Source organism: Pristiophorus japonicus, chromosome 12, assembly GCF_044704955.1.
Source record: "Pristiophorus japonicus isolate sPriJap1 chromosome 12, sPriJap1.hap1, whole genome shotgun sequence".
Classification (NCBI taxonomy): domain Eukaryota; kingdom Metazoa; phylum Chordata; class Chondrichthyes; family Pristiophoridae; genus Pristiophorus; species Pristiophorus japonicus.
Window position 1 is genome coordinate 71,809,545 of NC_091988.1, and position 19,109 is coordinate 71,828,653.

The 19,109-nt window shown below is 50.2% G+C and overlaps 1 protein-coding gene across 1 annotated transcript in view; it reads right to left on the minus strand.

The window, feature by feature from the left end:
- Positions 1–19,109, minus strand: part of LOC139276780 (uncharacterized) — a 158,503-nt gene that overhangs the window by 32,109 nt on the left and 107,285 nt on the right. Inside the window, exons 14-15 of the mRNA XM_070894784.1 lie at positions 17,455–17,528; positions 15,040–15,150 (exon numbers count right to left, since the gene is read on the minus strand). Coding sequence (XP_070750885.1) covers positions 15,040–15,150; positions 17,455–17,528 — 185 coding nt within the window. The remainder of the gene's footprint in view (positions 1–15,039; positions 15,151–17,454; positions 17,529–19,109) is intronic.

The window sequence follows — 19,109 nt, forward strand, 5'->3', positions numbered from 1 at the left end:
TGAGAGAAGCTCAAGAGAGATCAGCCAGACGCAGCTCATTCTTTGGGAACAATGAAAGCAGTCTGTGCTGGAGGTGTGGGGGTGGGTCGTCAAGGGGATGTCGATTTAAGCAGGCTGTTTGCAGGAACTGTGAATATACAGGGCATTTGGCCCGCATGTGCAAAAAAACGGCAGCTCGACTGGTATACGAATCGGATGGGTCGGAAAGCGGACCAGAAGACGGTGGGGACAGTACCCAGGACACCGATGTACAGCGGGTCAACACGATCAATGGCCACTGCTCCTACGACAGGATGCCTCCTATAATGATGAGGGTCCTACTCAATGGGATACCTGTCAACATGGAGCTGGATACGGGAGCGAGTCAATCTCTCACGGGCGCTCAACAATTTGAACAACTGTAGCCGCATAAAAGAGACAGACCAAAACTCACAAACTAAGGACCTATACCAAAGAAATCGTACCAGTCCTTGGCAGCGCCATGCTCTCTGTCACACACAAAGGGACAGTGAACCGACTTCCCCTGTGGATTGTCCCCGGAGACCCCCCAGCACTGCTGGGGAGAAGCTGGCTGGCAAAACTAAACTGGAAATGGGATGATGTCCATGCCATGTCATTAGAGGAACGGACCTCCTGCTCAACAGTTATAAAGCGATTTGAACATCTCTTTCAGCCAGGTGTGGGCACTTTCAAAGGGGCCAAAGTCAAAATCTACATCACACAGGATGCTAGGCCGGTCCATCACAAGGCCAGAGCTGTACCCTATGTGATGAGGGAAAAGATTGAACACGAACTAGACAGGCTTCTGCGGGAAGGCATTATATCACCTGTGGAATTTAGCGACTGAGCAAGTCCCATCGTGCCAGTCATGAAGCCTGATGGATCCGTACGAATCTGTGGGGACTACAAATCTACCATAAACAGAGTCTCCCTACAGGACCAGTACCCGCTGCCCAGAGCGGAGGATTTATTTGCCATATTGGCTGGAGGTAAACTTTTCTCAAAACTAGATCTCACATCTGCGTATATGACGCAAGAATTGACCGAAGAATCCAAGCTACTCATCACCATCAACACACATCGAAGCCTTTTCATGTACAATCGATGCCCATTCGGCATCAGGTCGGCAGCTGCCATATTCCAGCGCAACATGGAGAGTCTGCTCAAGTCCATCCCGGGGACGGTTATATTTCAAGATGACATACTTATCATGGGCAGGGACACCGACTCTCATCTCCGTAATTTGGAGGAAGTACTAAAGCGGTTGGATCGGGTAGGCCTACGAGTCAAGAAATCCAAGTGCCTGTTTCTCGCACCCGAGGTTGAATCTTTGGGCAGAAGGATTGCCGCTGATGGAATCCGCCCAAGAGAGTCCAAAACAGAAGCAATTCGCCTAGCACCCAGGCCCCGGAATGTCTCAGAACTGTGCACCTTTCTCGGGCTACTCAATTACTTTGGGAATTTTATGCGGAACTTAAGCACGCTGCTGGAGCCTCTCCACGTGCTACTCAGGAAGAGGTGCGATTGGTTTTGGGGGGACGCCCAGGAACGTGACTTCAATAAGGCACGCAACCTTCTGTGTTCCAACAGTGTTTTGACTTTCTTTGATCCAGGTAAAAAGTTAGTTCTCACATGCGATGCGTCAGCGTATGGGGTCGGATGCGTTTTACAACATGTCAATAGTGCGGGCAAATTACAACCCATAGCTCATGCCTCCAGGTCACTTTCGCGGGCGGAGCGCGGGTATGGAATGGTAGAGAAGGAGGCGCTCGCGTGAGTGTACGGTGTCAAAAAGATGCACCAATACCTTTTCGGGGCCAAGTTCGCATTAGAAACCGACTACAAGCCCCTCACGTCCCTCCTATCCGAGAGCAAGGCAATAAACGCCAACGCCTTGGCGCGAATTCAACGGTGGGAAGTCATGATGGCGTCCTACAACTATACCATAAGGCACAGACCAGGCACAGACAACTGTGCCGACGCGCTCAGCAGACTACCCCTGGCGACCACGGAAGGGTCTGACGAACAGGACTGTGAGGTAGTCATGGCAATCAATGCCTTTGACTCCACAGGTTCGCCCATGACAGCTCGCCAAATCAGAGCCTGGACGGCCAGCGACCCCACGCTATCCTTAGTAAAAAGATGTGTCCTAACCGGTGACTGGGCAGAGGCTCGCGATGCCTGCCCCGAGGAATTAAAACCCTTTCACAGGCGCATGCATGAGCTATCACTACAAGCAGACTACCTGATGTGGGGCAGCCGAGTAGTCATGCCTCTGCGAGGCAGAGAGGCATTTGTCCGGGAGCTCCACCGCGAGCACCCGGGGATCGTTCTCATGAAGGCCATAGCCAGATCCCACGTCTGGTGGCCTGGTATTGACGCGGACTTGGAGCTCTGTGTCCGAATGTGCACCATTTGTGCCCAACTCAGCATTGCCCCCAGGGAGGCTCCCCTGAGCCCTTGGCCCTGGCCTACCAAACCGTGGTCGCGGGTGCACGTAGACTATACAGGCCCATTCATGGGCAAACTGTTCATCGTAGTTGTAGTTGCATTTTCAAAGTGGATCAAATGCACCATTTTAAACTCGAGCACAACCTCCACCACTGTGGAGAGCCTCGCAACCATGTTTGCAACGCACGGAATCCCTGACATATTGGTCAGTGACAATGGTCCGTGCTTCACCAGCGCAGAATTCCAAGATTTTATAATTGACCACGGCATAAATTAGATCAAGCCTGCCTTCAACGGCCAGGCGGAGAGAGCAGTACAAATCATTAAACAAGGCATGCTTAAAATCCAAGGTCCCACGCTGCAGGGTCGCCTGTCGCAACTGCTGCTGTCATCTCATTGACTGGGATCCCCCCCCCCCCCCCCGTGGAACTGTTGATGAAAAGGACTTTAAAAACAAGGCTCTCATTAATCCTCCCAGACATGCATGAAATCGTTGAGGCAAAGCGCCGTAAGCTGACTGAGCATCTTGACAGAAATTCGAGGGAGAGATGGAATGAGATAGGGGACAAAGTGTTTGTACTAAACTATGGCAGGGGTCCCAAATGGCTTGGAGGGACAGTAACGGGCAAGGAAGGAAACAGGCTACTGGTAGTACAAATGGACAATGGCAAAACCTGCCGGAGGCATGTAGACCAAGTCAAAAGCAGAATTACCAGCAACACTGCAGAACCAGAGGCAGACTACAATGTGGAACTCACACCACACCTGGTGGACAGACAGAGGGAACAACCTGAGGAAAGGGAAATCCCAACAGACAGCCCAGGCGAATCAACAACAATCACACCAATCGAAACAGACAGCCCAGGTGAGATACCAGCAACCACATCCAAAGAAAAACAGATATCAAGGCAAACAACTGAACCACAACTCAGACGCTCCACGCGAGAGCGTAGACCACCTGAGAGACTGAACCTATAAAGACAATAAGACCTTGGGGGAGGGTGATGTCATGCATCTTACATTATTATATATAACTGTATCCTAACATGCTATATATGACTGTAATAAGATATGACCTGTAACCACCAGCATACCTTACCACCAGGGGTGCACTTGCAAGAGACAGGTATATAAGGACAGGTCTCAGGCAAGTGCAGCATTCCAGAGCTGTGAAATAAAGGTGCAGGTCCAGAGTGACCTTGACTTCACTGCATGCCTCGTGTGAATCTGTACTGAGGGGACAGGACTTTACAGAGAGGTTTAGGGAGGGAATTCCAGGACTTGGGGCCCAGGCAGCTGAAGGCACGGCCACCAATGGTAGAGCTGGGGGATGGGGGTGGTGTGGGGGGGGGCGGGAGTGGGTAAATGGACAAGATACATTCATTCACAGGATGTGGTTTCGCTGACAAAGCCAGCAGTTATTGCCCATCCCTTGAGTCGGTGGAGGTGAGCTGCCTTCTTGAACCGCTGCAGTCCGTATGGTGAACATAAGAAGATAAGAACATAAGAAATAGGAGCAGGAGTCGGCCATTTGGCCCCTCGAGCCTGCTCTGCCACTCAGTATCATGGCTAATCGGATCTTGGCCTCAATTCCATTTCCTGCCTGTTCTCCATAACCCTTGACTCCCTTATCATTCAAAAATCTGTCTATCTCCACCTTAAATATATTAAATTACCCAGCCTCCACAGCTCTCTGGGGCAGAGAATTCCAAAGATTAATGATCCTCTGAGAGAAGGAATTCCTCTTCATTTCTGTTTTAAATGGGTGACCCCTTATTTTGAAACTATGCCTCCTAATTCTAGATTCCCCCATGAGGAGAAACATCCTCTCTGTATCTACCCTGTCAAGCCCCCTCAGAATCTTATATGTTTCAATAAGATCACCTCTCATTCTTCTAAACTCCACTGAGTATAGGCCCAAGCTGCTCAACCTTTCTTCATAAGACAACCCCTTCATCTCAGGAATCAACCTCGTGAACCTTCTCTGAACTGCCTCCAATGCAAGTATATCCTTCCTTAAATAAGGAGACCAAAATTGTATGCAGTACACCAGGTGTGGTCTTATCACGCCCTGTACAATTGGAGCAAGACTTCCCTGCTTTTATACTCCATCCCCCTTGCAATAAAGGCCAACATTCCATTTGCCCAAATGATTACTTGCTGTCCCTGCATCCTAACTTTTTGCATTTCATGTCCAAGAACCCCTAGATCCCTCTGTACTGCAGCATTTTATAATCACTCCCCATTTAAATAATAATTTGCTTTTCTATTATTTCCTACCAAAGTGGACAACCTCACATTTTAACACATGATACTCCATCTGCCAAATTTTTGCCCACTCACTGAGCCTATCTACATCCCTTTGTAGATTCTTTGCATCCTCCTCACAACTTGCTTTCCCATCTATCTTTGTGTCATCAGCAAATCCCGACTCTCTGTTTTCTGTTAGTTAGCCAATCCTCTATCCATGCTAATATATTACCTCCAACCCCGTGAGCTCTTTTCTTGTGCAGCAACCTTTTATGTGACACCTTATGAAATGCTTTCTGGAAATCCAAATACACAACATCTATTGGTTCCCCTTTATCCACTCTGCTCGTTACATCCTCAAAGAACTCCAGCAAATTTGTCAAACATGATTTCCCTTTCATAAAACCATGCTGACTCTGCTTGACTGCATTATGATTTTCTAAATGTCCTGCTACTACTTCCTTAATAATGGACTCCAGCATTTTCCCAAAGACAGATGTTAGACTAACTGGTCTATAGTTGGTGAATATTTCTCTATTTCTGTTTTTAAAAAAAAACCGTGGACATTGGTGGAAGTTCAGAGCCACAATTTAAAAAGTAAACATAGATCAGTGATATTTCTAATCTAAAAAAACTCATTAATTAAATCAACTGACTGCTGAGTGTGGTTTGCTAAGTTTTTAGAGTTTATCTCTGCTCAATAGTTCCAAGACTATTAACTAGAGGCATGGCAGGGCAGCTCAGTTCTATGGAGGGCACATCCTGTGTCAAGTGTAAAGTCCTGGACGCTTCGCGCAGCCTGGACGACCACGTGTGCAGGTGTCTCCAGCTGTAGCAACTCGAGCTCCGTGAGCAGTGGCTGGAGTCACTGCGGTGCATCCGCGAGTGAGAGAATTTCGTAAATAGCACATTTCTAGAGGTGGTCACTGTTATGTTTAGAATAACTCCACAAGATTGTACATCTTCAGCTCAAACTGTTGTGACCTTGGTCTCTTTATTGTAACTCCAGAGTGAAGAGGCAACATGGTAGTCTGCCTTTTATACCTGCTTGCCCAGGGTATGCAGGTGACCCTTGGGTCTCCCACATGTGTGCCCCCTGGTGGCAAGTCTTACACATTGGTAGAGTTTACATACATAACATCATCTGCCTCCCCTAAAGTCTTATGTACAAGTTATTTATAAGTTGATGCAATCTAGGGCTCTGCGTTCCCGGGTTGATCGCCTGAGTTGAAGTCCTGGTATGGGTGAGTCGGTCGGATCATTGCTGCTGCAGTGTGGCTGGTCTGATCGGACTGTCGGGCACGGTGGGTTCATCCTCATGGTTGACCGTGAGGTCGATTGCTGGTTGGGTGTGCGTGGGTGGATCAATGATGGTAATATCCTCTTCAAACTGTTCTTGGTTGTCAGTGAACTGCAGTTTGGTCTGATCCAAGTGATTTCTGCACATTTGTCTATTCAAAAGTTTGACAACAAACACTTTATTCCCCTCCTTGGCTAACACATTGCCAGCAACCCATTTGGGACTATGACCATAATTAAGAACAAACACAGGGTCATTGACCTCAATGTCACATGATACAGCCGTGCGATCGTGGTACATGTTATGCCGGTGACGCCGGGTTTCTACGTGATCATTGAGATCCAGGTGGACTAAGGAGAGCCTGGTTTTGAGTGCTTTCTTCATTAACAATTCTGCAGGGGGAACGCCGGTAAGCTAGTGGGGTCGCGTGCGGGAGCTGAGCAGAACCCGAGATAACCGGGTCTGCAGGGAACCGTCCATCATGCATTTCAAACTCTGCTTGATGGTTTGGACTGCCCGTTCCGCTTGACCATTGGATGCGGGCTTAAATGGAGCAGACCTGACAAGTTTGATGCCATTGCGGGTCATGAACTCATTGAATTCCGAGCTGGTGAAGCATGGTCCATTGTTACTAACAAGGATGTCGGGCAAACCGTGCATGGCGAACATGACCCTGAGGCTTTCAATGGTGGCAGTGGACATACATGACAACATTATTATACATTCAATCCATTTATAAAGTTTAAGCGTCCACTGATACTAGGAACATCTTTCCTAGAAAGGGGCCAGTGAAATCTACCTGGACCCTAGACCACGGTTTGGAGGACCATGACCACAGACTCAGTGGGGCCTCCCTTGGTATGTTGCTCAACTGTGAGCAAGTGTTACATTGGTGTACACATGACTCCAATTCCGAGTCAATGCCGGGCCACCAAACGTACGATCTGGCGATAGCCTTCATCATGACTATGCCTGGGTGGGTATTGTGAAGGTCATGTATAAACGTTTCCCTGCCTTTTTTTGGCAAAATTACACGATTCCCCCATAGGAGGCAGTTCGAATGGATGGACATTTCGTCCTTGCATCGGTGGAACGGCTTAATTTCGTCTTGCATTTCCCCTGGGACCGCCGACCAGCTCCCATTGAGGACGCAGTTTTTTAACTAGTGATAGCACTGGGTCCTGGCTGGTCCAGGTCCTGATCTTGCGAGCCGTGACGGGTGACCCCCTCGCTCTCAAAAGCATCCGTTACATGGAGCAAGTCTGCGGGTTCACCATTTCCACCCCGGTGGTGGGCAATGGTAGCCGACTGAGGACATCCGCACAGTTCTCAGTGCCTGGTCTGTGGCGGATTATATAATCTTACGCAGTTAATGTTAGTGCCCATCTTTGGATGCGGGACGAAGCATTGGTGTTAATACCTTTGCTTTCTGAAAACAACGAAACGAGCGGCTTGTAGTTGGTTTCGAGCTCGAATCGGAGCCCAAATAGGTATTGGTGCATTTTTTTAACCCCGTATACGCAAGCTAATGCTTCTTTCTCAACCATATTGTAGGCTCTTTCAGCCTTAGATAAGCTTCTGGACATATATGCAATTTGCCTGACCCATTGGCTTACTGTAACACACAACCGACTCCGTACGAAGATGCATCACAAGCTAGTACTAAATGTTTACATGGGTCATACAATACAAGTAACTTGTTAGAACATAGCAGGTTTCTGGCCTTGTTAAAGGCTGTTTCTTGAGCTTTACCCCAAACCCAGTCAATACCCTTGCGTAGCAATAAATGCGATGGTTCCAGCAAAGTGCTCAACCCCGGTAGAAAGTTACCAAAATAGTTGAGGAGTCCCAGGGCTCCGTCACATTTTGTGATCTGGGTGCATTCTTGATGGCCTCCGTCTTTGAGTCCATGGGTCTGATGCCGTCCGCCGCAATCTTTCTCCCCAGAAATTCGACCTCTGGCGCCAGGAAAACACACTTGGAGCGTTTCAGCCTGAGTCCCACTCTGTCCAGTTGCTTGAGAACTCTTCTAGGTTGTGCAAGTGTTCAGTGATGTTGCGACCAGTGATCAAGTTGTCGTCTTGGAACACCATGGTGCACGGAACCGATTTCAGCAGACTCTCCATGTTCCTCTGGAAGATGGCCGCCACTGAGCGAATCCCAAAGGGGCATCTGTGGTATATGAACAGTCCTCCGTGCGTGTTGATGCATGTCAATTTTTTTGAAGGTTCAGCCAGCTCCTATGTCATGTAAGCAGAGGTTAGATCCAGCTTGGTGAACGACTTCCCCCTGCTAGTGTTGCAAACAGGTCATTTGCTTTAGGTACTGGTCCTGTAACAAGACTCAGTTGACGTTACCTTGTAGTCCCCGCAGATTCTGATCATTCCGTCGCTCTTCAACACCGGCACAATTGGACTGGCCCACTCGTTGAACTCGACTGGCGATATGATCCCCTCTCCTTGAAGTCTGTCCAGCTTGATCTCGAATTTCTCTCGCATCATATAAGGGACTGCTCGGGCCTTGTGATGAATGGGTCGTGCATTAGAGACTAGATGGATCTGCACTTTGGCGCCTGTGAATTTGTTTAGCATTTGGGCACACGAGGCGTTATCCTCTGAAGACAGTGCTTTGATGTCGTCCCAGTTCCATCGGATCGTTCCTAGCCAGCTTCTGCCGAACAGCGTTGGGCCATCCATAGTGGTAATTCATGCATAGCTCCATCATATGATACCTTCACTGCCGCACTGGCAATGACTGGTATGAGCTCTTTGGTGTAAGTGCACAGCTTTATGTGAATCTGGCTTAGTTTTGGCCTTTGTGCATTGTTGCCCCACAGTTTCTCAAAAGCCTTCTGGCTCATAATTGACTGACTCGCCCCTGTGTCCAATTCCATGGAAACTGGAATACCGTTTAATTTGATTTCCTCTTCAGCCTCAGGTTGAGTTGCCTCTCTTACTCGTTCAGCGTGATCCGTGCCGGATCGGTCATCTTCTGCCGACTCTGCCATGTGGTGAGTCGCAGCACGTCCGCACATTTGCTGAAGGTGGCCCATTGTTCCACAGCCCTTGCACATGTAGTGCTTGAATCGACATTGATGGGCTCGATGATTACCCCCTCAGCACCAATATGGTGCTAATGGATTCGCATTCACGCCCCACGGCGGGCTCTGAGTCATCCTAGGTCTGGCCTCTGCGGGCGTGTAGGCCCTGCCATGTACAGTTCTGCCTGCTGAAGGCGTTATTTTATGCACAGTACTTGTCGGTGAGTTCCGATGCTGCAATGATATCTGTTTAGTGTTATCGTTCGTGGACATAAAAGCCTGGGCTATCGTGATGGCCTTGCTCAGATCTAGGGATTCGGCAGATAGTAGTTTGCGAAGAATCACCTCGTGGCCGATTCCAAGCACGAAAAGGTCCCGCAACACTTCCCCCAAAAATTCATCAAATACGCACAAGGCATCTTAGGTCGGCAACATAGCTCGCCACGTCCTGGCCCTCGGAGCGGTGGTGTGTATAAAAGCGATACCTGGCCATCAAGATGCTGTCCTTCGGCTTGAGGTGTTCCCAAACCAGTGAGCACAGTTCTTCATATGTCTTCTCCGTTGGTTTCGTCGGTGCTAGCAGATTTTTGATGAGGCCATATATCATGGACCCGCAAATGGTGAGCAGAATCGCCCCGCGCTTGACTGCGGTTTCTTCCTTTTCCAGTTCGTTGACCACGAAGTACTGGTCAAGATGCTCAACAAAGGCTTCCCAATCATCACCCTCAACAAATCTCTCAAGAATACCAATGGCAGCCATAACTGCATGAAAGATCGTGATCTGTTACTCGTCGCCAATTGTTACGTTTAGAATAATTCCACAAGACTGTATATTTTCAGTTCAAACTGTTGTGACCTTGGTCTCTTTATTATAACTCTAGAGTGAGGAGGCAGCATGGTAATCTGCCTTTTATATCTGCTTGCCCAGGGTGGGCAGGTTATCCTTGGGTCTTCCATAGGTGCGCCCCCTGTGGCAAGTCTTAAATATTGGTAGTGTTTACATACATAACAGTCACCTCACAGCTAATGAGTGTGCAGGCAGAGAGGGAGTGGGTGACCGCCAGACAGAAGAGGAAGAGCAGGCAGGTAGGGTAGGAGTCCCCTGAGTCCATCTCGCTCACCAACCAGTATTCTGTTCTGAGTACTGGTGAAGCCGATGGTGCCTCTAGGGAGTGCAGCCAAAGCCAAGTCCACGACACCACGGGTGGCTCAGCTGCACAGTGGGGAGGAAGAAGAATGGAAGAGCAATAGTGGTAAGGGAATTGATAGTCAGGGGAGCAGACAGGCGTTTCTGCGGCCGCAGACATGACCCCAGGATGGTATGTTGCCTCCCTGGTGCCAGGGTCAAGGATGTCACCGAGCGGCTGCAGGGCATTCTGGGGGGAAGAGGGTGAACAGCCAGATGTCGTGGTCCATATCGGTACCAACGATATAGGTAGGAAGAGGGATGAGCTCCTGCAGGCAGAGTTTAGAGAGCTAGGAGAGAGATTAAAAAGCAGGACCTCAAAGGTAGTAATCTGCGGATTACTCCTGGTGCCACGAGCTAGTGAGTACAGAAATAGGAGGATAGAGCAGATGAATGCATAGCTGGAGAGATGGTGCAGGAGAAAGGGCTTTAGATTCCTGAGGCATTGGGACCTGTTCCGGGGGAGGTGGGACTTGTACAAGTCGGACGGATTGCACCTCAACAGAGCCAGGACCAATATCCTCATGGGGGGGGAATGCTAGTGCTGTTACGGAGCATTTAAACTAGCTTAACAGGGGGATAGGAACCTGAGAATAGATTCACTAGGGAGGGAAGTAAAGCTGGAATTGAAAAGCAAAAATGTAGCAAGTGAATTTGAAGGACAGAGGAAACAAGGGCTAGAAAGTAGTCAACAAGGAGGTCTGGCTGTACTAAATGGTATATAATTCAATGCAAGGAGTATAGCGAATAAGGCAGATGAGCTGAGAGCACAGGTAGACACTTGGGAGTATGACATTATAGCTACTACAGAGACATGGCTAAAAGAGTGGCAGGTATGGCAGCTCAACCTTCCTGGTTACAGGATTTTCAGAGAGAGGGGTAAAAAGGGTGAGGGTTCGCGGTATTGATTAAAGAAACTGTTACAGCTGTCAGGAGGGATAACATATTAAAGAGGTCATCAAACGAGTCCCTATGGGATGAACTGAAAAACAAAAAAGGGGCGATCGCATTGCTGGGAATGTACTATAGACCCCCAACAGTGAGAGGGAGATAGAAGACCAAATATGTCGGCAAATTTCTGAGAAGTGCAAAAACTATAGGGCAGTAATAGTGGGGGATTTTAACTACCCTAATATTAACTGGGATAAAATTAGTGTGAAGGGTATAGAGGGCGTGGAATTCCTAAAATGCATTCAGGAGAACTTTTTTAGCCAGTATGTAGCAAGCCCAAAAAGGGAGAGGTTGGTTCTGAACTTAATTTTGGGGAATGAAGTTGGGCAGGTGGAAGGGGTATCAGTGGGGGAGCATTTTGGTGCTAGTGATCATAATTCAGTTAGATTTAAGGTAGTTATGGAAACGGACAAGGACAGACCAGGAATAGAAGTTCTAAATTGGGGCAAAAGCCAATTTTGCTAAGTTGAGAGGTGATTTAATCATAGTGGACTGGAAACAGCTACTTGAAGTAAATCAGTGTCAGTATGTTCCCTGAAAGGAAAAGGGTGGGACTAACAAATCTAGAGCCCCCTGGGTGTCGAGGGACATACAGGGTAGGATAAAGAAAAAAAAGGGAGGATTGTGACAGATACCAAGGGCTAAATATTGCAGAATCTCTAGGGGAGTACAGAAAGTGGAGGGGTGAAATTAAAAAGGATAATAGGAAAGCAATGAGAGAGCATGAAACATTTTTGGCAAGTAAAGTCAAGGAAAACCTAATGATGTTTTATAAATATATTACGAGCAAGAGGAAAACTAAATAAAGGGTAGGAACTATTAGAGACCATGAAGGTAATGTGTGTGTGAGGCGAGAGATGCGGGCATGGTTATTAATGAATACTTTGCATCTATTTTCACAAAAGAGATGGGCGATACAGACACTGCTATTAGGGAAGGAGGAGTATGAAATATTAGATTAAATAAACAGTGAGAGAGGAGGTACTGAGGGGTTTAGCAGCTTTGAAAGTGGATAAGTCCCCAGGCCCAGATAAGATGTATCCCAGGCTGTTAAGTGAAGCAAAAGAGGAAATAGCAGAGGCTCTGACCATCATTTTCTAATCCTCTCTGGCTTCAGATGTGGTGCCAGAGGACTGGAGGACTGCTAATGTGGTACCTTTGTTTAAGAAGGGAGAAAGGGATAGACCAAGTAATTACAGGCCAGTCAGCCTAATCTCGGCGGTGGGAAAATTATTGGGAAAAAATTCTGAAGGACAGGATAAATCTTCATTTCAAAAGACACGGATTAATCAAGAATAGTCAGCACGGAAGGTCGTGTCTGATTAACTTGATTGAATTTTTTGAGGAGGTAACCAGGAGGGTCGATGAGGGCAGTGTGTACGATGTCATGTATATGGATTTTAGCAAGTCTTTTGATAAGGTCCCACATGGCAGACGAGTCACGAAAGTAAAAGCCCATGGGATCCAGGACAAAGTGGCAAGTTGGATCCAAAGTTGGCTCAAAGGCAGGAATCAGAGAGTAACGGTTGATGGGTGTTTTTGTGACTGGAAGGCTATTTCCAGTGGGGTTCCGCAGGGCTCAGTATTAGGGGCTCAATTTTCCCGTTAACTGCGCCACTGTTTTTGGCCTAAATTTAAATATCCAAGTTTCCCCAAAGATTGTGCGCCAGTGTAACTCAGTTAGTTATGATTTTTTTAGGGTTTTTTTGTGTCATAGAGAGCGTAACCAGCCACCCGCGTCAATTCTGGCCATTAAAGCAAGTTTGGCCAGCTCCGATTTACTCCAATTTTAATTAGGACTGCGTCTGTGACCGCTGTGGGAAAACCTCTGGGCAGTTAAGAAAAACAGCGCAGCGGATGCAGTTCCACGGCCCGGACAGCGGTGGGGGGGGGGGGGGGCGGGGGCGGGGGGTGGGAGCGTGGAGAGAGGAGAGAGGGAGAAGGGAGAGAGCGAGAGGAGAGAGGGGGTGGGGGAAGCCTTTCGGCCAGGGTTAGAAGTGGCACCGGGAGAGGCGGGGGGGGGGGGCGGCGGGAAAGGGAGGCCTTTCAGCCAGAGTTCGGAGCAGTACCGGGCACCGAGAGTGGGCGGGGGGTTAGTGGGGGATAGACTTTTGGCATAAACACTTAAATAATTTAATGCTGGTAAGCTGCTGCAATGTGTAAGGTGCTTGTGCAGATTGCTGTGAGCTGGCCAGAATGTGCTGTATGTTTCACTTTCCAGCCTCAGCCCGCAGTGTGTCCCTGGTTACCCTGGCAACCCGATCTTTTTGGCACAGATCTTAGGCTCCATCCCCAAAGCTACAGACAGGCTAGGCAGCGCCAAAATGAACAGATCAAACGTGGAAAGTTGGATGATTTTTTTTGCCGTAGTTGGGCCCCAAAAATAATGGGCGTAACTCTTCAAATACCCCAAAAAAACAACTTTGGGGAAAATTGAGCCTGAGGTCACTTGCTTTTTGATCTAGACTTGAATATAGGGGGTATAATTAAGAAGTTTGCAGACGATACTAAAATCGGCTGTGTGGTTGATAATGAAGAAGAAAGCTGCAGACTGCAGGAAGATATCAATGTACTGGTCAGGTGGGCAGAGCAGTGGCAAATGGAATTTAATCTAGAGAAGTGTAAGGTAATATATTTAGGGAAGGCTAACAAAGAAAGGGAATATACATTAAATGGTAGGGCACGGAGAAGTGTAGAGGAACAAAAGGACCTTGGAGTGCTTGTCCACAGATCCCTGAAGGTAGCAGACCAGGTAGATAAGGTGGTTAAGAAGGCATATGCAATATTTGCTTTTATTAGCCAAGGTATAGAATACAAGAGCAGGGGGGTTATGCTTGAACTGTATAAAACACTAGTAACAACAATTTGTATTGTATTTTCCAGTGGCCTGGATTTTTGGTTTTTCTGTTTTTGGGGCGACAATGGCAGCGGGGCGGGAAAGTTAGCACCCGGGAAGAAAAAACAATCACACTTACCTTAAGAGTCCATGACGTACCTCTCCGCAGTCGGTAGAGGTTTGACCCCTGATTTCGCAGGCGGTCACTGCGGGGTGCGCTGTGGGGCGGACGGGTCGGGCAAGAGTCAAAACTCGTGCCGGAGCCGCAACCAGGGGCGTTACACACCGGGCACGGCTCTTCCGGGCGGTGCTGCTTCGCGCCGCCGCTAAACCGGATCTGAGAATCGCAGGCGGGGCGTGAAGGCTGACCGCCCGCTTAGAACACCTCACCGCCGCCATTGCTGCCACTCCGGGCCAAAAAACAGAGCAGAGAGGAGACAAAAATCCACCCCACTGGCTTTCATGTAGCAAAATCGATCCATGGCACTTCCCAAGAGCGTCATCAGACAAGATTTGACACGAGCTATATAAGGAGAGATTACGAGACGCTTGGTCAAAGAGGTAGGTTTTAAGGATCTTATTAAAACAGAGAGAGAGGTAGAGAGGCGGAGAGGTTTAGGGAGGGAATTCCAGAGCTTGGGGCCTAGGCAGCTGAAGGCACGGCCACCAATGGTGGAGCGATGGAAAGCGGGAATGCTAAAGAGGCCAGAATTAGAGGAGCGCAGAGATCTTGGAGGGTTGTGGGGCTGGAGGAGATTACAGAAGTAGGGAGAGATGAGGCCATGGAGGGATTTGTAAACAAGGTTGTGAATTTTGAGTTGCTTAACCGGGAGACAATGTAGGTCGGCGAGCTCAATGGGGATGGGTGAGCGGGACTTGGTGAACTGAATGTTGTAGCTGTGCTCTGAGCCAGTGAGTCGTGGTGAATGATGCAATAGGAGAGACGCTCACACACGGGCCACAGCTCGCACCCCCCACCACCCACCCCACTGCCAGGACTTCTACCCTTCACATGGGCTTCTTACCCGAGTAAATGAGGGGATTTTCAACTTGCGTTTCGGGCCAGCACTCTTCTTCCTACTCCTTTTGTTGAGAGCTGCCTTGTTCTTGTAGATATCCAGGAACAGAGGCTGTTGCTACACAAGGAGCAATCATTGAAAAAGCAGATCAACCTTTTCCTGCAGATGTTGCACAAAGTATTTTTTATCAAACTTGGAAATATTACGTTTGGTCCCCTCATCCAAATCATTGATATAGATTGTGAATATCTGGGTCCCAAGCACCAATCCTTGTGGTACCCCACTAGTTACAGCCTGCCAACCTGAAAATTACCCATTTATTCCTACTCTCTGTTTTCTGTCCGTTAGCCAATCCTCAATCCATGCTAGTGTGTTACCCCCAATCCCATGAGTCCTAATTTTGTTTAATGACCTCTCGTGTGGCACCTTATTGAATGGCATCTGAAAATCCAAATATACCACATCTACTGGTTCCCCACTTATCTATTCTGCTCATTACACCTCAAAAAACTCTAACAGATTTGTCAAACATGATTTCCGTTTCATAAACGCATGTTGAATCTGCTCAATCCTATTATTATTTTCTCAATACCCAGTTACCACGTATTTAATGGGGCGAAATGCCCGTCAGCCTCGGCCTGCAGGCTGGTCTGGCACATTTGCCGTTTTTGCATGCAATGGGGGATGGGCACGAGTTCAAGACCCACCTCTCCGCATCACTCCTCCCCCCGCCGCCGCTACCGCCCCCCCCCCCACACCACCCCGCCCCCCCCCACCACCTTCCTCTTCCCACCTGTCTAATCTCAGCCAGAGTGTTTGAAACAGGGACTGTGCCTCTCGCCCAGGGGCACGGGTGGGAAGGAAAAGAGGCAGGGGGAAGGGGAGGGGGGAAAGGGAAAGGGGTGGGGGAGAAGGGGCAGAGGGGGAAAGGGGAGGGGGAAAGGGGAAAGGGTGCGAAGGGCGGGGAGAAGGGGAGCCGGGGAAGGGGGACCGGGGAAGGGAAGTGGGGGAAGGCGAGCGGGGGTGGAAAGGGCGGGCGGGAGGGGACGGGAGGAAGGGGGTGGAAGGAGCAGGTGAAGAGGGGGGGGAAGGGGAAGAGGCGTGGAGAAGGGGCGGGAGAGAAGGGGGGCGGGGGAAGGGGCAGGGGGGGAAGGAGAGGGGGAAGGGGAGTGGGCAAGGGGCTGGAGAGAAGGGGGCGGGGGAAGGGGAAGGGGAGGGGGGAAGGGCCGGGAGAGAAGGGGGCGGGGGAAGGGGGCGGGGAGGGGGGAAGGGGCGGGAGAGAAGGGGAGCAGAGGAAGGGGAGCGGGAGAAGGGGAGCGGGGGAAGGGGAGGGGAGGAAAGGGCGGGGGGAATGGAGGGAAGGGGAAGAGGCGGGGAGAAGGGGAGCAGGGGGAAGGGGAGCGGGGGGGGAATGGGAAGTGGAGGGGGGAAGGGGAGTGGGGGGAGGGGAATGGAGGGGGGGGGGAGCGAGGAAGGGGAGCGGGGGGGGGAAAGGGGAAGTGGAGGGGGGAAGGGGGGCGGGGGAGGGGAGCGGGGGGAAGGGGAGCCGGGGGAAGGGGAGCGGGGGAAGGGGAGCAGGGGAAAGGGGAGCGGGGGGGGAATGGGAAGTGGAGGGGGGAAGGGGAGTGGGGGGAGGGGAATGGAGGGGGGGAGGGGAGCGAGGAAGGGGAGCGGGGGGGGGAAGGGGAAGTGGAGGGGGGAAGGGGGGCGGGGGGGAGGGGAGTGGGGTGAGGGGGAGCGGGGGGAAGGGGAGCGGGGGGAAGTGGAGCACGGGGAAGGGGAGCGGGGGAAGGGGAGCGGGAGGAAGGGGAAGTGAAGGGGGAAGGGGAAGTGGATGGGGAAGGGAGCGGGGGGGGGAGGGGAGCGGGGGGGAGGGGAGCGGGGAGTGAGGGGAGCGGTGGGGGGAAGGGGAAGTGGAGGGGGGAAGGGGAGCGGGGGGAAGGGGAGCGGGGGAAGGGGAGCGGGGGGAAGGGGAAGTGGAGGGGGAAGGGGAGCGGGGGAAGAGGAGCGGGGGAAGGGGAGCGGAGAGGAGGAAGGGGGATGGGTGGAAGGGAGGGGAGTAGGGCAAGGGAGGGGAGTAGGGCAAGGGAGGGGAGTAGGGCAAGGGAGGGCCGTCTCGCCAGATCAATCCCAGCCACCTCCAAAGCAGCTTGTTACATGGACTGCGATGGTCCTCTCAGCTGCGGAAGGAAGAAAGGGAAGGAGGGATGGAAGGAAAGAAAAAATAAGACGGAGGAGGGAATTTAGCAAAACCACCGCTTGCCCATCTAAAACCCACGACCTTCTGACTGGGAGGTGGGAGTGCTGCCTACTGAGCCATGGCTGATACGTTTACAAATGGAAATATCTGCCTACACCCAAGTGTTCATTAACGATACCACGGATGCGGGGACCACTCCGAGTTGCCACAATGGAAAATACCATTCCTATTGGCATCAGGGTCCCAGTCTTCGTCCTCTGTTGTTGTCCGATCAAAAAGCGATCGATCTTCAAACCTGCCGGAGAGGAAAAACAGAACTCAGAGCCACAGCGGAGAAGGAGACCCCAATGAGATAGTCAAAAACAGCAAATCCAGCACTCCCTCAGTGCTGCCCCTCCGTCAGTGCAGCACTCTCTCAGTACTGCCCCTCCGTCAGTGCAGCACTCTCTCAGTGCTGCCCCTCCGTCAGTGCAGCACTCTCTCAGTACTGCCCCTCCGTCAGTGCAGCACTCTCTCAGTACTGCCCCTCCGTCAGTGCGGCGCTCCCTCAGTACTGCCCCCCCAACAGTGCAGCGCCCCCTCAGTACTGTGGTCCCTCAGTACTGCCCCTCTGACAGTGCAGCATTCATTCAGTACTGCCCCTCCGACAGTGCAGCACTCATTCAGTACTGCCCCTCTGACAGTGCAGCACTCCCTCAGTACTGCCCGCCCGACACTCCCTCAGTACTGCCTCTGCAAGTGTCAGCCTAGATATTTGTGCTCAAGTCTCTGGAGTATGGCTCAAAGCAACGACCTGACAGAGGCGAGAGTGAGGCTGACTGAGCCATGCCGTGTGGGGAGTGCAGCAAGCTTGGGAGGAACGGGACGTTGGACCTCTGCTTCCCAAAGCTCTCCCCTACTAGGGGTTTTCCTCGCTTCGTGTCTGGCTCTGTTTAGGCACATTTTTTTAATTCTTTCACGGGATGTGGGCGTCGCTGGCAAGGTCAGCATTTATTGCCTGTCCCTAATTTCCCTTAACTGAGTGTCTCATTTAAGATGGCAGTTAAGAGTCAACCACATTGCTGTTGGTCTGGAGTCACATAGGTCAGACTGGGTAAGAACGGCAAATTTCCTTCCCTAAAGGGACATTAGTGAACCAGATGGCTTTTTATGACTATCTGGTAGTTTCATGGTCACCATTAGCGACACTAGTTTTTTAATTCCAGATTTATTTAACTGAAATTTTAATTCCCCAGCTGCCGTTGTGGGATTTGCACTCATGTCTTCGGATTATTAGTCCAAGCCTCTGGGATTACTAGATCAATAACATAACCACTATACTACCATTCCCACTGTGATAAGAACATAAGAAATAGGAGCAGGAGTCGGTCATTTGGCCCCTCGAGACTGCTCCGCCATTCAATAAGATCATGCTTGATCTGATCTTAGCCCCAACTCTATTTCCCTGCCCGCTCCCCAAAACCCATGACTCCCTTCTCGTTCAAAAATCTGTCTATTTTCACCTTAAATATATTCAATGACCCAGCCTCCACAGCTCTCTGAGGCAGAGAATTCCACAGATTCACGATCCTCTGAGAGAAGAAATTCCTCCTCATCTCCATTTTAAATGTGCGACCCCTTATTCTGAAACTATGCCCCCTATTTCTAGATTCCCCCACGAGGGGAAGCATCTTCTCTGCATCTACCCTGTCGAGCCCCCCCCCCCAGAATCTTACATGTTTCAATAAGATCACCTCTCATCCTTCTAACCTCCAATGAGTATAGGCCCAACCTGCTCAATCTTTCTTCATAAGACAACCTCTTCATCTCAGGAATCAACCTCGTGAACCTTCTCTGGACTGCCTCCAGTGTAGGTGATGGGGTCAAGCACTCCATT